The sequence below is a fragment of the Nansenia antarctica genome (genome assembly GCF_963989245.1).
Source record: "Nansenia antarctica genome assembly, chromosome: 6".
In the NCBI taxonomy this organism is placed as follows: domain Eukaryota; kingdom Metazoa; phylum Chordata; class Actinopteri; order Argentiniformes; family Microstomatidae; genus Nansenia; species Nansenia antarctica.
The window spans coordinates 9,838,179-9,853,289 of record NC_137676.1 but is presented as its reverse complement, the minus strand read 5'-3'; the positions used below and the strand labels follow the sequence as shown (position 1 = coordinate 9,853,289).

Below are 15,111 nucleotides of genomic sequence, written 5' to 3'. Positions count from 1 at the left end.
ACAGAAGGCATCCCCCCATACACAGAGGAAGAGAAGAACAGCCATGAGTGTCAAATACTCTATGACCATCGGTGGAGGCAGCAGGAGCGGCGGTGGAGGAAGCTTCAGCGGTGGAAGCTTCGGGGGTGGAAGCTACGGGGGTGGAAGCGTCCGTAGGAGCTTCTCCAGCCAGTCTGCTGTTCCCTCTGGCTACAGCCGTGTCAGCAGTTCATCCGTTAGACACGGGGGTGGTGGATTCAGTATGGGGGGTGGTGGAGGTGGATCCAGCTTCCAGTACATGAGCGGAGGCGGAGGAGGTGGAGGCTTCGGTGGTGGAATGGGAGGATATGGTGGTGGAGCCGGAGGCTTCTATGGCACTTCTTTCGGTAGTGGTGGTGGTATGGGCGCCCCCATCACAGCAGTCACAGTCAACCAGAGCCTTCTGGCCCCCCTCAACCTGGAGATCGACCCTAACATCCAGACTGTCCGCACCCATGAGAAGGAACAGATCAAGACCCTCAACAACCGCTTCGCCTCCTTCATCGACAAGGTCAGTGCGTGTCATTGTGTCTGGTTGAAGGTTAAAATGTGTTAGAACTAGTGTTGTTCCGATACCATTTTTTGATCCCGATACCGATACCGATACCTGACCGTGCAGTACTTGCCGATACAGAGTACCGATCCGATACCACGGCGTTTGAAAAAACAAAACAAAAAAACATGTTTTTTGAGCCGCATACTCACCTCGATGTAAAATTATTGCTAACACTTGGTCTGGCACTGCTCAAAACCTTTGTAAAACAGGAAAAAATACCAACAGAGAGTGAATGCTATAGAACTTTTTTTATTGTCTACCTGGTATGGTGACAAGAAAATCAACCCCTATAAAACCTGAAATGTGGCTCTCACAGATGCCAATCAGTGCAATAGCCATTTAAGATATAAAACAGTCGTAGTAGTAGTAGTGCAACAGCAAGTGAACATTTACAAACAAAATAACTTTAAGATATAAAACAGTCGTAGTAGTAGTGCAACAGCAAGTAAACAATTACAAACAAAATAACTTTAAGATATAAAACAGTCGTAGTAGTAGTGGGGCTCCTCCTCGACGGTCTGGAACCTTTTGTCGACAGCCGCTAGTAGGGTTGCTTTCATTGTTTTTATCCCGCTGTCCTCCTCGGTCTCTCGGGTCAACAGTCGCTTCAGTACCACCACCGTGGGGACGACTTCAGACGTGATGGAGGTGCTAAAGCTGATTTGTTTCGTAATCTCCTCGAATGAAGCCAGGACGATGTTTACTTTTTCAAGTAAAGCCCACTGGTTGGTACTCAGGGCGTGTTTGTTTTTCAGCATGCGTGTTTGTTTTTCCGCGATAGTGAAAAGCTGCCACGCCATTGGTTGAGAGCAGCTGCTCTGGGCCAATAGCGTTCCAGCAGAGGAGCATGCCTGGGCATGTCTGGGCATGTCTGTGTTAGGAAGGCTGTGTCAGGCTACTATAGCAGACAAGCTGAGAAAAACGCAACGTGCTGCGTTTGAACAAGAGTTTGGTATCGGGTGTTATTATTTGTTAGTACTCGCTGATACCGATACCAGCATTTTTGTGCGTATCGGTGGCCATGCCGATACTAGTATCGGTATCGGAACAACACTAGTTAGAACTGCAGCCCTTGTTTGTGTGTGTGTGTGTGTGTGTGTGTGTGTGTGGCGTGCGTACACCTGGGTGTGTCGGTTTATGTCTTTGTAACCAAGGTCAGTGCTCGGAAAGGTCAGTACTCGTTTTTCCCAAAGCCATTGTGTCTGGTTGAAAGTTAAATGTGTGCGTGTGTGCGTGCGTGGGTGTGTCGTCAATGCCTTTGTAACCAAGGTGTGGTAAAATGGTAGCTTTTGTCTGAAAGTCCTAATTGGCAGGAAAGGCTGGATGACCTCATGCAGAATATGCATGTTGAGTCTTGAGCCACTAATTACAGTCAAGTTAATCCACTTCTCAGACCTATGACTGTATTGGCAATGAGATGTTACCACAGCAATTTATATGGCTGACTAAAATCATGAATCCAGTGAGGATTGCCAAATATAAGACAACATGTCTGTCTAACCTTTTCTATTGCATATTGTTTGGTCTCTCCTCTAGCCACCTTACACTAACTAACTCCTGTGATGTTACTTCCTGTGTACAGGTGCGCTTCCTGGAGCAGCAGAACAAGATGCTGGAGACCAAGTGGACCCTCCTACAGGACCAGACCACCACACGCTCCAACATCGATGGCATGTTCGAGGCCTACATCGCCAACCTGCGCAGGCAGCTGGATGGCCTGGGCAACGAGAAGCTCAAGCTGGAGGGAGAGCTGAGGAACATGCAGAGTGTGGTGGAGGACTTCAAGATCAAGTGAGTGTGAATGGAGGAACACAACCCTAGAAGAAATCTCTAGAATGGCACAAAATCAGCAGTGCAACACCACTTAAGATTGAACATTAGAATATGTGAAGCAGTGTACAAATGTACTGTTCATTAATGTTGTCCAATGTAACAACATCATATTCTGTCTCTTTTCAGATATGAAGATGAAATCAACAGACGTGCTGGAGTGGAGAATGAGTTTGTCCTTCTCAAGAAGGATGTTGATGGTGCCTACATCACCAAGGTGGAGCTGGAGGCCAGGGTCGACGCCCTCCAGGACGAGATCAACTTCCTCAGAGCCGTCTACGAGGCGGTAAGGCCCACATTATGTCTTATAGTCATGAATTATATTTTATTATACAATAAAACTTCACAGTTGTTATGTCACAAATCACAAATCATAAGCTCTTTCATTGGGAATCAGTGGTGTTGATACTTCCTCACTCTCCTTCTCTACCCCCCCTTCTCCTTCTTTCCTTCCAGGAGCTGCTTGAGCTGCAGTCCCAGATCAAGGACACCTCAGCGGTGGTCGAGATGGACAACAGCCGTAACCTGGACATGGACTCCATCGTGGCTGAAGTGCGCGCCCAGTACGAGGACATCGCCAACCGCAGCAGAGCCGAAGCCGAGACTTGGTACAAGCAGAAGGTAAGAGGAGAATAATCTACATCATACAGTAATTTACTTTAAATGGTAATCATAGAGATGATGAAGCCCAAAACAATATTCCATCTTCAGATGTAGGATTCTATTCCATTCCATAGACAATGGGTGTGTTCGTAAATTCGCTCTGAGAGCGCCAGAGTGCACATTGGTTTCAACGTCATAAAGGGACCAAGTAATTTTGATTGGACAAGAGGCATTCCATGAGTGCTAATCAGATAATCAGCGAATTTACGAATGCAGCCATAATTCCATCTTCAGATGGACAATGAAGTTCTATTGCATTCCATTCTAATGGACTGCACTTCTATCTGTCTTCCACCAGTTCGAGGAGATGCAGACTTCAGCAGGATCGTACGGTGAGGACCTCCGCTCCACCAAGGCCGAGATCTCTGAGCTCACCCGCATGATCAGCCGTCTCCAGAGCGAGATTGAGTCAGTCAAGTCACAGGTACTGTCAGTTTTTCAAGTGAGACCTGGATGAAAAATAAAGAATTTGCTATTTACTACATAGTTTCACCCATCTAGAATGTTAATTTGCTAGTTATGACATAGTTTCAACCATCAACCAGAATGTTACAGGTTCCTTGATATAAAGTTAACAGAAAATCATATCATCATGTAAAAACTAGCGCTGGGACTTTAACACATTCATTTCGATTAATTAATTACCAAAAAAATAACGCGTGGACTTTTTTAACACATTTTAATCGCATGTAAAATCTATATATTATATATGGCCTGCCCTGCCACTTTTCTCCCTTGCAGACAATATAGTGCAACAAAAGACGGGAGCCTTGAGCTCTGAAAATGTAAACAGGCTTACAAGTAGTAGGCTTAAAGGTATCCTGAGACCAATGGGTTTGTTGTTACTGTGAAGGGTATTGTTTTTTTGTTGTTACCATTTTAGATGGCACCATATGTTAAACTGTTGGTCTGTTTATTGTTTTGGGTGGGTAGGGGAGGGTGGGTATGGTTAGTGTAACATTAGGTTAGGTACATCTGTTGGTCTGTGTAGCTAAAATAAACAGGATTTTGCTGCTTTAAACGTATGTACTGTATATGTCTATTAATTGATTCACTTGTATACCAAATCCATTTTAATTGAAAACTGTTGCTTCTCGTGTCAAATATTGATATGCGATTAAAATGCGATACATTTTTATTAATTTATTACAAAGCCTGTAATTAATTAGATCCATTTTTTTAATCGTGTCCCACCTCTAGTAAAGACATATCATACGGTTAGTTTTTAACGTAATCTTTCCTTCTCTTCTTCCACCTCTTAGCGTGCTCATCTGGAAGCCCAGATTGCCGAGGCTGAGGAGCGTGGTGAGTTGGCTGTAAGGGATGCCAGGCTGCGCATCAAGGATCTAGAGGATGCCCTCCACAGGGCCAAGCAGGATATGGCACGCCAGGTCAGAGAGTACCAGGAGCTGATGAACGTCAAGCTGGCCCTGGACATTGAGATCGCCACCTACAGGAAACTGCTGGAAGGAGAAGAGACCAGGTAAGCACAGGGCAGAAATAAAAAAAAGGATTGAGACAAATCAGGGGAGTTTGACAACAAACATGTGTGTTGGATAACATTCCTTATTTCATTCTATTCATTACAATGAGCATGTCCTCCGATTTCTACACTAGCCTGTCCTGAGACAAATGTATTGCTAAGAAAATCTATAAATCTGAAACAGGCAGAAGAAAATAATTTATATTTTTCAAACTTCTGAATGCAGTCAACTCTTTCACAAGGAGTGAATAGCTAATACATTGCTTCATAATGGTAAACATTCTAAATTAATGTTTATTATAATGTATATAATTGCTCAATCGATGTTTCTCTCCTCAGAATCTCCTCTGGTGGTGCAACCGCAACCGTCCACGTCACAAGCACTGGTGGAGGCGGCGGTGGATACGGCATGGGCGGAGGCATGGGCGGAGGCATGGGCGGAGGCATGGGCATGGTCAAAGGCATGAGCAGTGGGATGTCCATGTCCGGAGGAGGAGGAGGTGGCAGCAGCTATGGCATCAGTAGCGGAGGTGGTGGCAGCATTAGCAAGACCCAAACCTTCTCCTCCTCCAGCCGTCGCTACTAGACACAGCGGCAGTCCCTCCCTCCCTCCACTTCTCCTCCCTCTCTCCCCCCTCCCCTCCTCCACAACAAGCTCCTACCAAAAAATTACATCAGCAGCAGTAGAAGAAAAAGAAATAGAAGTGTGTCTGCTCACTATACCGGCCAGCCTTTTAGTAGATGGATGAACGTTGTCATGGAGACACAGCATTGGCTGTAGTGCCATGACAGAGCAGTACCATAGAGAGCAAACTCAGTTTACCACAACACAAAAGATGGTGGCAGTCTAAAGATAAGCATAGTAGGACTAGGGTCTTCAGTTGGTTCTCCCTGACTTCCGCACCCCACTGCCACCATCTTGCTGTGTACTGGGAGGTCATCAAAAGCAACTGTATGCAGTCCTAAAGTGGTGTCCCCTTAGCTCTGGGACATACCCCTAGCATTTAGCTACTCAATTACTCTCCCTGTCTTAGGGACTATGGGTTCTCCAATGAGGTTTGCAAACAGTGTTTTTATTTTCTTCTTTATCTTCCTCTTTCATTCAGACCAAATTAAGGCTGACTGGTACGTCCAGATTTCTTGAATGTCATTGACCAATATACCAACAACATATCTTTAATAAATCTGAGGTCTATTAAACCTTTGTTGTGACTCATCTTTCTCTCGTTTTGTGGTTGTATATTGTATCTGGTCGATAAGAATAAAAAAAGAGGGGTAAAAGGTTTAGAGGGCAATATGGGATTGGTAGATACATTTTTAGACTTTAAAAGTATTTAATTCAATTAAATGCAAACAACTTTATTAGTCCCACTAGGGGCAATTAGTTTAGAGCAGCATGTTCAACAAAAAAAAACTCTCACCACATACAATCAACAACAACAAGTGCACCAGGAGCTAAGAAGATCATCGGGTGTCGTGGGTACCTTGAAATAATACAATATAATTCAACAATCAATGAATACCACAAATTATAGCCTACGGTGCATCACTAGCCTATCCGAGCACCGACAGGGAGTTGAACAGTCTGACCACAGAAGGGATGAAGGATTTGGAATAGCGGTTTGTTCTACAAGCAGGCAAGGCATATCGGCACCCTAATGGCGACAGAGACAATTCACCCGCCAGAACATGACCCGGAGACGCTAAAATGCTTTCTGCCTTCCGGAGGACTTGTTGGTTACAGAACGAATTTAGGTCTCTCTGTCTCACGCCAATTATCTTGATTGATTATCTTATCGCCAGATTTTTACAATGCTGTTCAGGCTATTCCTGTCTTTGACTGTCAGGCTCTGGAACCAGCAGATGCAAGAAAAACGTTCAACTCTCAATAAAGGATTGGTAAAAACGACACAGGATGACAGGCCTGACAGAGAAGGAGTTAAGTTTGCTGAGAAGGTGGATTCTCTGTTGCCCATGTTTCACAATAGCCTCAGTATTCAAATCAAATCAAATTTAAAATGATCATCAAAGATGGTACCCAAGGATTTGTATGATGAAACAACTTCCACATTTCCATTGTGTATGGTGCACTCTATAGCAACATCTCTGTTCTAAAATCAATGATCAGTTCCTTGGTTTTAGATAAAAATCCAAAAAGTTGTTATCACACCAAGAAGTAAAATCAGTGAGAGCATTCTCATGATCAGATTCTGAACCTCTGAGAAGGGACAATAATGCAATGTCGTCAGAAAACTTACCTAATATGTAGGTGTCATATACGTAATATTGTATATTATATGTATCAATGATTCTTGAAGATTATAACTCATGCTCATGGGTGTGGTTCAACTGTCTTATCCAATAAGAACACAAAATAACATTGTTTTTTGTAAAGAATGTAATTATAAACAAACACTGTATAGCTTCAAAACTTAGTTCAAACTATCATGTTAATCTCATGGATGGTCAGTCTCCCCAAATATTTTCAAGCGACATATCCCTTACACAGGATGCTTTAAACAGTCCTAAGATTAATACTGCTCTTCGACCAGACTAAGGTACGTAAGGCTCATGATCGTTTAATCTTTTGTAAATCTTTGCATCTGTGTATGTCATTAAATACAAATTGACTCCTGGTCATGGCATAGATTACTTTTTCTTACACTGACTGATGGAAAGATGATTCATTTACGTAGACAAATGTATATTGTATAATATAATATATATAATAAATAAAGTATATTTTATATATATTACTTATGTTGTAAGTCACTTTGGATAAATGTGTCTGCTAAATGCCAAAAATGTGATGTAAATGTATATTTAGATTTTTAAAAAAGTATAATTGTATTAGTTGGTGGAATTACTTTGAGTAAAGCCTGGTGGGGAACTGGTATGAAAATTACCTGTCCAAGGAGTGGCACCAACATTGTGGAACCAATGCAACATTACTACTCTCAGATATTCAGCAGAGCCTAACGGTCCTCTATCAGTACAGCTGAATGTCTGTCTATGAGAACAGAGACATGTTTGTCTACACAGACACCATAATCTCTCTCTATCTCTCTGTCTCTCTCTCTCTCTTTCTGTCTCAGTGGTAGTGAATGGGATAATAGATTAGGAAGTGTAAACCACACTCAAAATGACCACTTCTACACATCAGAATGTGAGAATGGCACACTGGGCAATAGTCTCTAATGATACACAGCCATGATGTCCACCACATCCAGTGTATGCATCATCAATGTGAAAGTGTGTGTGTGTGTGTGTGTGTGTGTGTGTGTGTGTGTGTGTGTGTGTGTGTGTGTGAGTGTGCCACCTGGGAGTGCCGGGGTCTGGTTTACGGAGGCTGGCACTGTTACCTGTCTGACAATCCCTGCCCCATTATGGACAGAAGGCATTCCCCCATACGTAGAGGAAGAGAAGAACAGCCATGTGTGCCCAATACTCCAAGACTACGACCGTCATTGTTTTGGGGTTTTATATTGTATCTGGTCGGTAAGAATAAAAAAAGAGGGGACATTTTTTAAACAGAAATAGCTAAATTCCACTCCAACAAGAAAAAAATAGAAAAAAACAAGTTTCAAGTTTCAAGTTTATTGTTACGTCTCACATTACACGTGTAAGAGAGTAAAATTCTTAGGCTTCGGTTCATGACATTGCAGCACAAGACAATAAGGCACTAGGCATAATTCAAGATACAAAGTGACAATAGTACAGGACATAAGTGACAAAAAAGATTATTTACAATTAGCTGTATCTTCCAATTTGCAGACAAGGCACTAGGCATAATTCAATAAAATGTGTTAATAGGACAGGACATAAGTGACAGTAGTAAAGTGATAGTGAGCTTAAGCTTAGGTAGTCCGTATGCATGGCATGTGCTTGTGGATAATGAGTCAATTGTCTACACTAGGCTTGTTCATGAGCCTGATCGCCTGGGGGAAGTAGCTGTTGGTTAGCTTCTGAGTTTTGGCCTTCAGGCTCCGGAAGAGGCTACACCTTTTGGACGGCAGACTGTGGTTGGGGTGGCTGGGATCTTTGATGATCCTCCAGGCTTTGCTGACACACCGATTGTTGTATATGTCCTGGATGGAGGGAAGCTCACATCCACTGATGCGCTCGGCTGTCCGCACCACCCTCTGTAGAGCTCTGCAGTGCATTTGCCATGCGATGCACCCAGTCAGTATGCTCTTGTTTGTGCCTCTGTAGAAGGCCCGCAGGATCTTCATCTCCACGCCCCAGCCGCCTAAGGTGAAAGAGGTGCTGTTGTGCCTTTTTCACCACCTGTTTGGTATGCAAGTCCCAAGTGAGGTCGTCAGAGATGTGGACGCCGAGGAACTTAAAACTGCTTATCCTCTCTACGGCTGACCTAAAGACGGTGATGGGGTCCTGTTCCCAACCATTCTTCCTGAAGTCCATCACCAACTCCTTGGTCTTGTCAGTGTTGAGAGAGAGTTTGTTCTCCTGGCTGTACTGAGCCAGGCAGTCAATCTCTACTATAGGCGGTCTCATCGCCGTCACTGTTGTGTCGTCAGCAAATGTAATCACTGAGTTGGAGCCGTGTGTGGCCACGCAGTCGTGGTGTACAAGGAGTAGAGGAGGGGACTCAGGACACAGCCTTGGGGGACTCCTGTGTTGAGGGTCAGAGGGTTGGAGGTCTTTGAGCCCATTCTCACCACCTGGCGTCAGTCCGACAGGAAGTCCAGGATCCAGTTGCATAAGCCGGACCTGGATGGGACAATGGTGTTGATTGCTGAAGTGTAGTCTACGAACAGCATCCTCACATAGGAGTTCCTCTTGTCCAGGTGGGTGAGGGTGGAGTGGAAAGCAATGGAAATGGCGTTGTCAGTGGATCTGTTTTGCCGGTAGGCAAATTGGTAGGGGTCCAGTCCATGTGTTAGCATGCTGCAGATTTGTTCCTTGATTAAGGTTCTCAAAGCATTTGCTGACTTCGGGATTGAGAGCAACAGGGCACCAGTCATTTAGGCATGATACCTTGTTCTTTTTCGGCACAAGCAGCAGCTGTTACGGTAGCTACGCAGCTAGGTCTCCCTTTGAAGTCTGAAATTGAGTACATCCCCTGCCACATGCTGCGTGAGTGATTGCTACATAGCTGTGACTCTACTTTTTCTCTGTATTCCCGTTTGGCTGTTTTAATCACTCTGCGGAGGTCATGATGGGCTTTCTTCTCATTTGTTTTGTCGTCGGATTTGAAGGCAGAATCTCTCACGATAAGTGCAACCCCAACGAGCGTCTAACAGTGTGTCCACACTGCTGAAATGGCTAAAGCCCATGGGAGCAGCAGGGAAGCTGGAGAAGTGAGAACTCTTCCGGACGCTTTCACAACTGCTGAAGCTTGCCCCACCGCTGCTTATGCTGCCTCCACTGAAACTCGAAGACTTCTCTTCCTCTGACGGATTGGAAGATGAGAAAAAAGAAGGAGGGGAGAAGAATAGAGAGAGAGATAGAGAGGAGCAAAATGATTGAGTCCCTCTGAGTGCCTTCTGTTGGCGAACCACAGGTTTATCTGCCTCCGACCACGTGGAGCTCCTGCTGGCATCCACTTCCATCATCAGCTGGTCCCTAGCTCCGCTCTCTCTCACCTCCACCCCTACTTCTCTCCTTCCCCCCCCCCCCCCCCCCCCCCCCCTCTCTCTCTCTCTCTCTCTCTCTCTCTCTCTCTCTCTCTCTCTCTCTCTCTCTCTCTCTCTCTCTCTATCTCTCACCTGCAGGCCTGTAGGGTTGTTGGAGAGACCCGGCAAGTCTCAGACAGGTAACAAAGCCATCTCCTATGAACCAATCAGGCCCTGGTCATACCCAGGTACACACATACACACACACACACACACACACACACACACACATATGGATTGAGTACTAGAAACCTGTGCTTCGTCATATGGATGTGATGAAGAATACGAGTCTCTTCTTCTGAGGCTGATTGCGTGGTGACTACCGGGATCCTGTTTTAGTAATAGCAGGATCGGACCCTCTTGTTGTGTATTGGATAGTTTGCTATTTTTGTAGGATTAGTAACAATTGGATCTTTCAGTATCTCAAAAAAGTGTATATACTTCTACTCAGCTACAGGTATCTTTAGGAAAGAAGTATTCTTTCCTAAAGACACTGATAGAATCTGAATTCTATCAGTGGCCACACGCAGTAAACAACCACAAAAAAGACGAGTCTCAACAAAGATATAATAGAATTCAGATTTATTCAAGATATTTTGCTGGTACATTAGATAATGGCATTGAATAAATCTGGTCGTACCAGTCAGACGTAATTTCATCAGAAGGAAAAAGGGGAGAGAGGGAGGGTAAGTGGAGGATTGTTGCTGTGTCTAGAAGTGACGAGAGGAGGAAACCATGGAGGAGCGGGACATGGACATGCCACCACCACCTCCGCCGCTCATGCTGTAGCCGAAGCCTCCTCCTCCCCCTCCTCCTCCTCCCATGGAAATGGACATCCCACTGCTCCTGCCACTTCCACCTCCACTGCCGAAGCCGAAACCACCACCACCGCCTCCTCCACCTCCGCCCAGGCTCAGGCCACCACCATATCCACCACCAGCGCCGAATCCACCACCACCACCACCGCCGCCTCCGCCGCCGCCGCCTCCAGAGCTTGTGACGTGGACGGTTGCAGTTGCACCACCAGCGGAGATTCTGTGGGAAGACACATGGATTAGTTAGCAGTTACAATAACATTATAATCAACATTCATTTTGAATGTGTACCATTGTGAAGCAATGTATTAGCTTTTCAAGACATTCAAGATATTCAATGTTTGGTAACATAATTTATATTGCTTTTATTCTACCTATTCAGGACCTATTGATTTTGTTTGCAATGCATGTTTCTTATTTATTCTTCTCTGGATTTCTGCCCTGTGCTTACCTGGTCTCTTCTCCTTCCAGCAGTTTCCTGTAGGTGGCGATTTCAATGTCCAGGGCCAGCTTGACGTTCATCAGCTCCTGGTACTCTCTGACCTGGCGTGCCATATCCTGCTTGGCCCTCTGGAGGGCATCCTCCAGATCCTTGATGCGCAGCCTGGCATCTGTTACTGCCAACTCACCACGCTCCTCAGCCTCAGCAATCTGGGCTTCCAAGGTAGCACGCTAAGAGGTGAAAGAAGAGATGGTAAGTTCCAAACTAACCTCATGATACGTTTTTGGTCACTATATATCACCATTAAACTTTTAGATGTAGTAAAAACTAGGAAATTCTTAATTTTTCATCCAGGTCTCTCTTGAAAAATAGATTTTATCTCACTGAGATTAACTTGTATGAATAAAGATTAAATAAATGAAATACTACTATGTATGAATTTTATGTTTGGAGTTGTCCATAACAAATACAGTACCTGAGACTTGACAGACTCAATCTCGCTCTGGAGTCGGCTGATCATGCGGGTGAGCTCGGCAATCTCGGCCTTGGTGGTGCGGAGGTCCTCACCGTACGATCCTGCTGAAGTCTGCATCTCCTCGAACTGGTGAAGACAGATAGAAGTATAGAAGTGCAGTCCATTACAATCGAACAGTGTAGAATGGAATGGGATAGAACTTGATTGTCCATCTGGTGATATTGTCTTTGGCTTCACCATTTCTAGGATTATCCTAAAAAGTAAATAACTGAATGATGTTGAAGATTCTACTCCTCTTACCTTCTGTGTGTACCAAGTCTCGGCCTCGGCTCTGCTGCGTGCGGCGATTTCCTCGTACTGGGCTCGCACTTCAGCCACGATGGAGTCCATGTCAAGGTTACGGCTGTTGTCCATCTCCACAACTGCTGACGTGTCCTTGATCTGGGCCTGCAGCTCATACAGCTCCTGGAGGGAGAGAGCGATATGAGCAATATCAACACCACTGATTCCCAATGACAGCTTATTATTTGTGATTTGTGCAATTACGACTGTGACGTGATCTTAGCCTTGGCAAATATTTTTTCAGGTCCCTATAAAAAAAATATTTTATCTCAATGACACTAATCTGGATGAAACATGTTTCAATAAAATATAATTCATGACCATAAGACAGAATGTGGGCCTTACCGCCGCGTAGACAGCTGTGAGGAAGTTGATCTCGTCCTGGAGGGCATCGACCCTGGCCTCCAGCTCCACCTTGATGATGTAGGCACCATCAACATCCTTCTTGAGCAGGACAAACTCATTCTCCACAACGGCACGCTTGTTGATTTCATCTTCATATCTTAAAAGATAGCCAAAATCTGATTGTTACATTGACCAACATTTATATGACAACAGTGAATGCATCCTGAAAGCAATACAATGCTAGGTATTCTAATGCTGATTTTGTGCAATTCTAGAGACTTCATCTAGGGTTGTGTTCCTCCATTCACACTCACTTGAGCTTGAAGTCCTCCACCAGGACCTGCATGTTGTTCAGCTCTCCATCCAGCTTGAGCTTCTCATTTCCCAGGCCATCCAGCTGCCTGCGCAGGTTGGCGATGTAGGCCTCGAACATGCCGTCGATGTTGGAGCGTGTGGTGGTCTGGTCCTGCAGGAGGCTCCACTTGGTCTCCAGCATCTTGTTCTGCTGCTCCAGGAAGCGCACCTGTACACAAGAAGTGACATCACAGGAGTTAGTTCGTGTAAGGTGGCTAGAGATGTTTTGTCTTATATTTAGAAATCCGCAAAATTGTGACAAATGTAATTTGGCAACCATATAGCATATTGCTGTGGTAACATCTCACTGTTAAATATGCATACATTTACATTACTGTATTTAGTGACACAAGATTGAGCATGCATAATCTACCTCAGGCCTTAAAGAAACTATGCGTTTACTGCCCATGAAGACCACACCCACACAGACACACACACACACACACACACACACACACACACACACACACTACTCAAACAGCCATCCACTCTCAATGTCATAGCATATGATGCTCTTATTTGTACCATTGCAGCCCATGTTTATTCTCCTGAGCTGGGTTTAAATCATTTTTTTTTCTGATACTTAATGTTGTTTGGTTTACCTTGTCTAGCACAAAGGAACCAACATTTGGAACAGTCCCAAAAGTCTTAAACCTGCTCATCCAAGCTCAATCAATTGCTATTTATTTTTGTCATGTTGCAACCTCCTCATTGTTATTACACAGAATTACACAGTTATATCACACATTTTAACCTATTACCAGACAAAATGACTTTCGAACACCAGAGGAGCACTGACCTTGTCGATGAAGGAGGCGAAGCGGTTGTTGAGGGTCTTGATCTGTTCCTTCTCATGGGTGCGGACGGTTTGGATGTTGGGGTCAATGTCAATGTTGAGGGGGGCCAGGAGGCTCTGGTTGACTGTGACTGCTGTGATGGGGGCAATACCACCACCACCGAAGCCACCGCCGCCGAAGCCACCACCACCGAAGCCACCGCCCCCAATACCACCGCCGAAGCCACCACCACCGAAGCCGCCTCCGCCACCACCAAGGGCGAGACCACCACCGAAGCCGCCACCACCGAAGCCGCCTCCGCCACCACCAAGGGCGAGACCACCACCGAAGCCTCCTCCACCTCCACCTCCACTCGAGTAGCTGTAGCTGGATCCACCTCCGCCTCCACCACCAAAGCCTCCTCCACCTCCTCCGGCCACAGAGCGTCTAACGGACACACTGCTGGCACGGCTGGAGCCCAAGGGAGCAGCCGCAGCCGAGAAGCTGGAGAAGCTCCTCCGGCTTCCACCACTGCTGAAGCTTGCTCCACCGCCATTTATGCTGCCTCCGCCAAAACTTGTAGACCTGAAGGCCATGGCTGTTCTTCTTTTCCTTTGACGGATCCGGGGATGAGCAACAAGTAGGAGGGGAGACCAACAGAGAGAGACGTCAGCTCACTAAGAGGAGAGTTGAGTCCCTCTGAGTGCCTTCTGTCTGTGGACCACAGGTTTATATCTGCCTCTGATGGGGTGGGGCTAGCCTCTAACTCCTCCCCCATTTTCTTTATCATTCTATCTGGCCACTCCAGGGCTCTGTAGATCAGCACAAGCATGACAGGTTTTTTTCAAATGGAAGCTCCTATCTACTTTTTTGTTCACCAAGAAGTGCACCTGTACACTGGAGGTGACAGAGGAGTTAGTGTAAAGTGGCAAGATGTTTAAGTAATAGAAAAGGTTTGTCTTATGTTTGGCAATCAATATCCTGATTCATACATGTCATTTGTCATATAAGTTCCTGTGGTAGCATCTCACCGTTAAATCTGCATAAATGTATTGTATTTATATTCTACCTGAGGTCATAAAGATCCTTGAATGTCCTAGACTGTCAACTGTCATTCCAAAGTAAATCTGATGCTCTTGTACCATTGCAGCATACTATGTTTATGCTCCTGACCTGGGTTGAAATAATTTGTTCTTTCATGTACTTTATCTCCCTTGGTTTAGCTTGCATGGAACAATTAATTCAAATGGAACAGTCCCAAAAGTCCCGAATCCACCCATCCAGCACAGAGCACCAAGCTGGTCACCTTGTTCAAGACCTCCACCTGCTCCCTGGAACCCATGCCCACAGCCCTAGTCAAGGATTGCCTACCCACC

The 15,111-nt window shown here is 45.2% G+C and overlaps 2 protein-coding genes across 2 annotated transcripts; one reads left to right on the top strand and one right to left on the bottom strand.

The window, feature by feature from the left end:
- Positions 1–241: 241 nt before the first annotated feature.
- LOC308160257 (keratin, type II cytoskeletal 8-like) lies at positions 242–5,136 on the top strand (the record flags this gene model as incomplete). Its single annotated transcript, XM_080534175.1, has 7 exons — positions 242–529; positions 2,157–2,365; positions 2,534–2,690; positions 2,861–3,025; positions 3,366–3,491; positions 4,330–4,550; positions 4,890–5,136. The coding sequence occupies 7 exons, from the start codon at positions 242–244 to the stop codon at positions 5,134–5,136; spliced, it is 1,413 nt and encodes a 470-aa protein (XP_080390301.1).
- A 5,760-nt stretch (positions 5,137–10,896) lies between these two features.
- LOC308160256 (keratin, type II cytoskeletal cochleal-like) lies at positions 10,897–14,331 on the bottom strand (the record flags this gene model as incomplete). The annotated part of the gene is made up of 7 exons (XM_080534174.1): positions 10,897–11,221; positions 11,453–11,673; positions 11,919–12,044; positions 12,219–12,383; positions 12,606–12,762; positions 12,920–13,128; positions 13,759–14,331. The coding sequence occupies 7 exons, from the start codon at positions 14,329–14,331 to the stop codon at positions 10,897–10,899; spliced, it is 1,776 nt and encodes a 591-aa protein (XP_080390300.1).
- Positions 14,332–15,111: the final 780 nt, after the last annotated feature.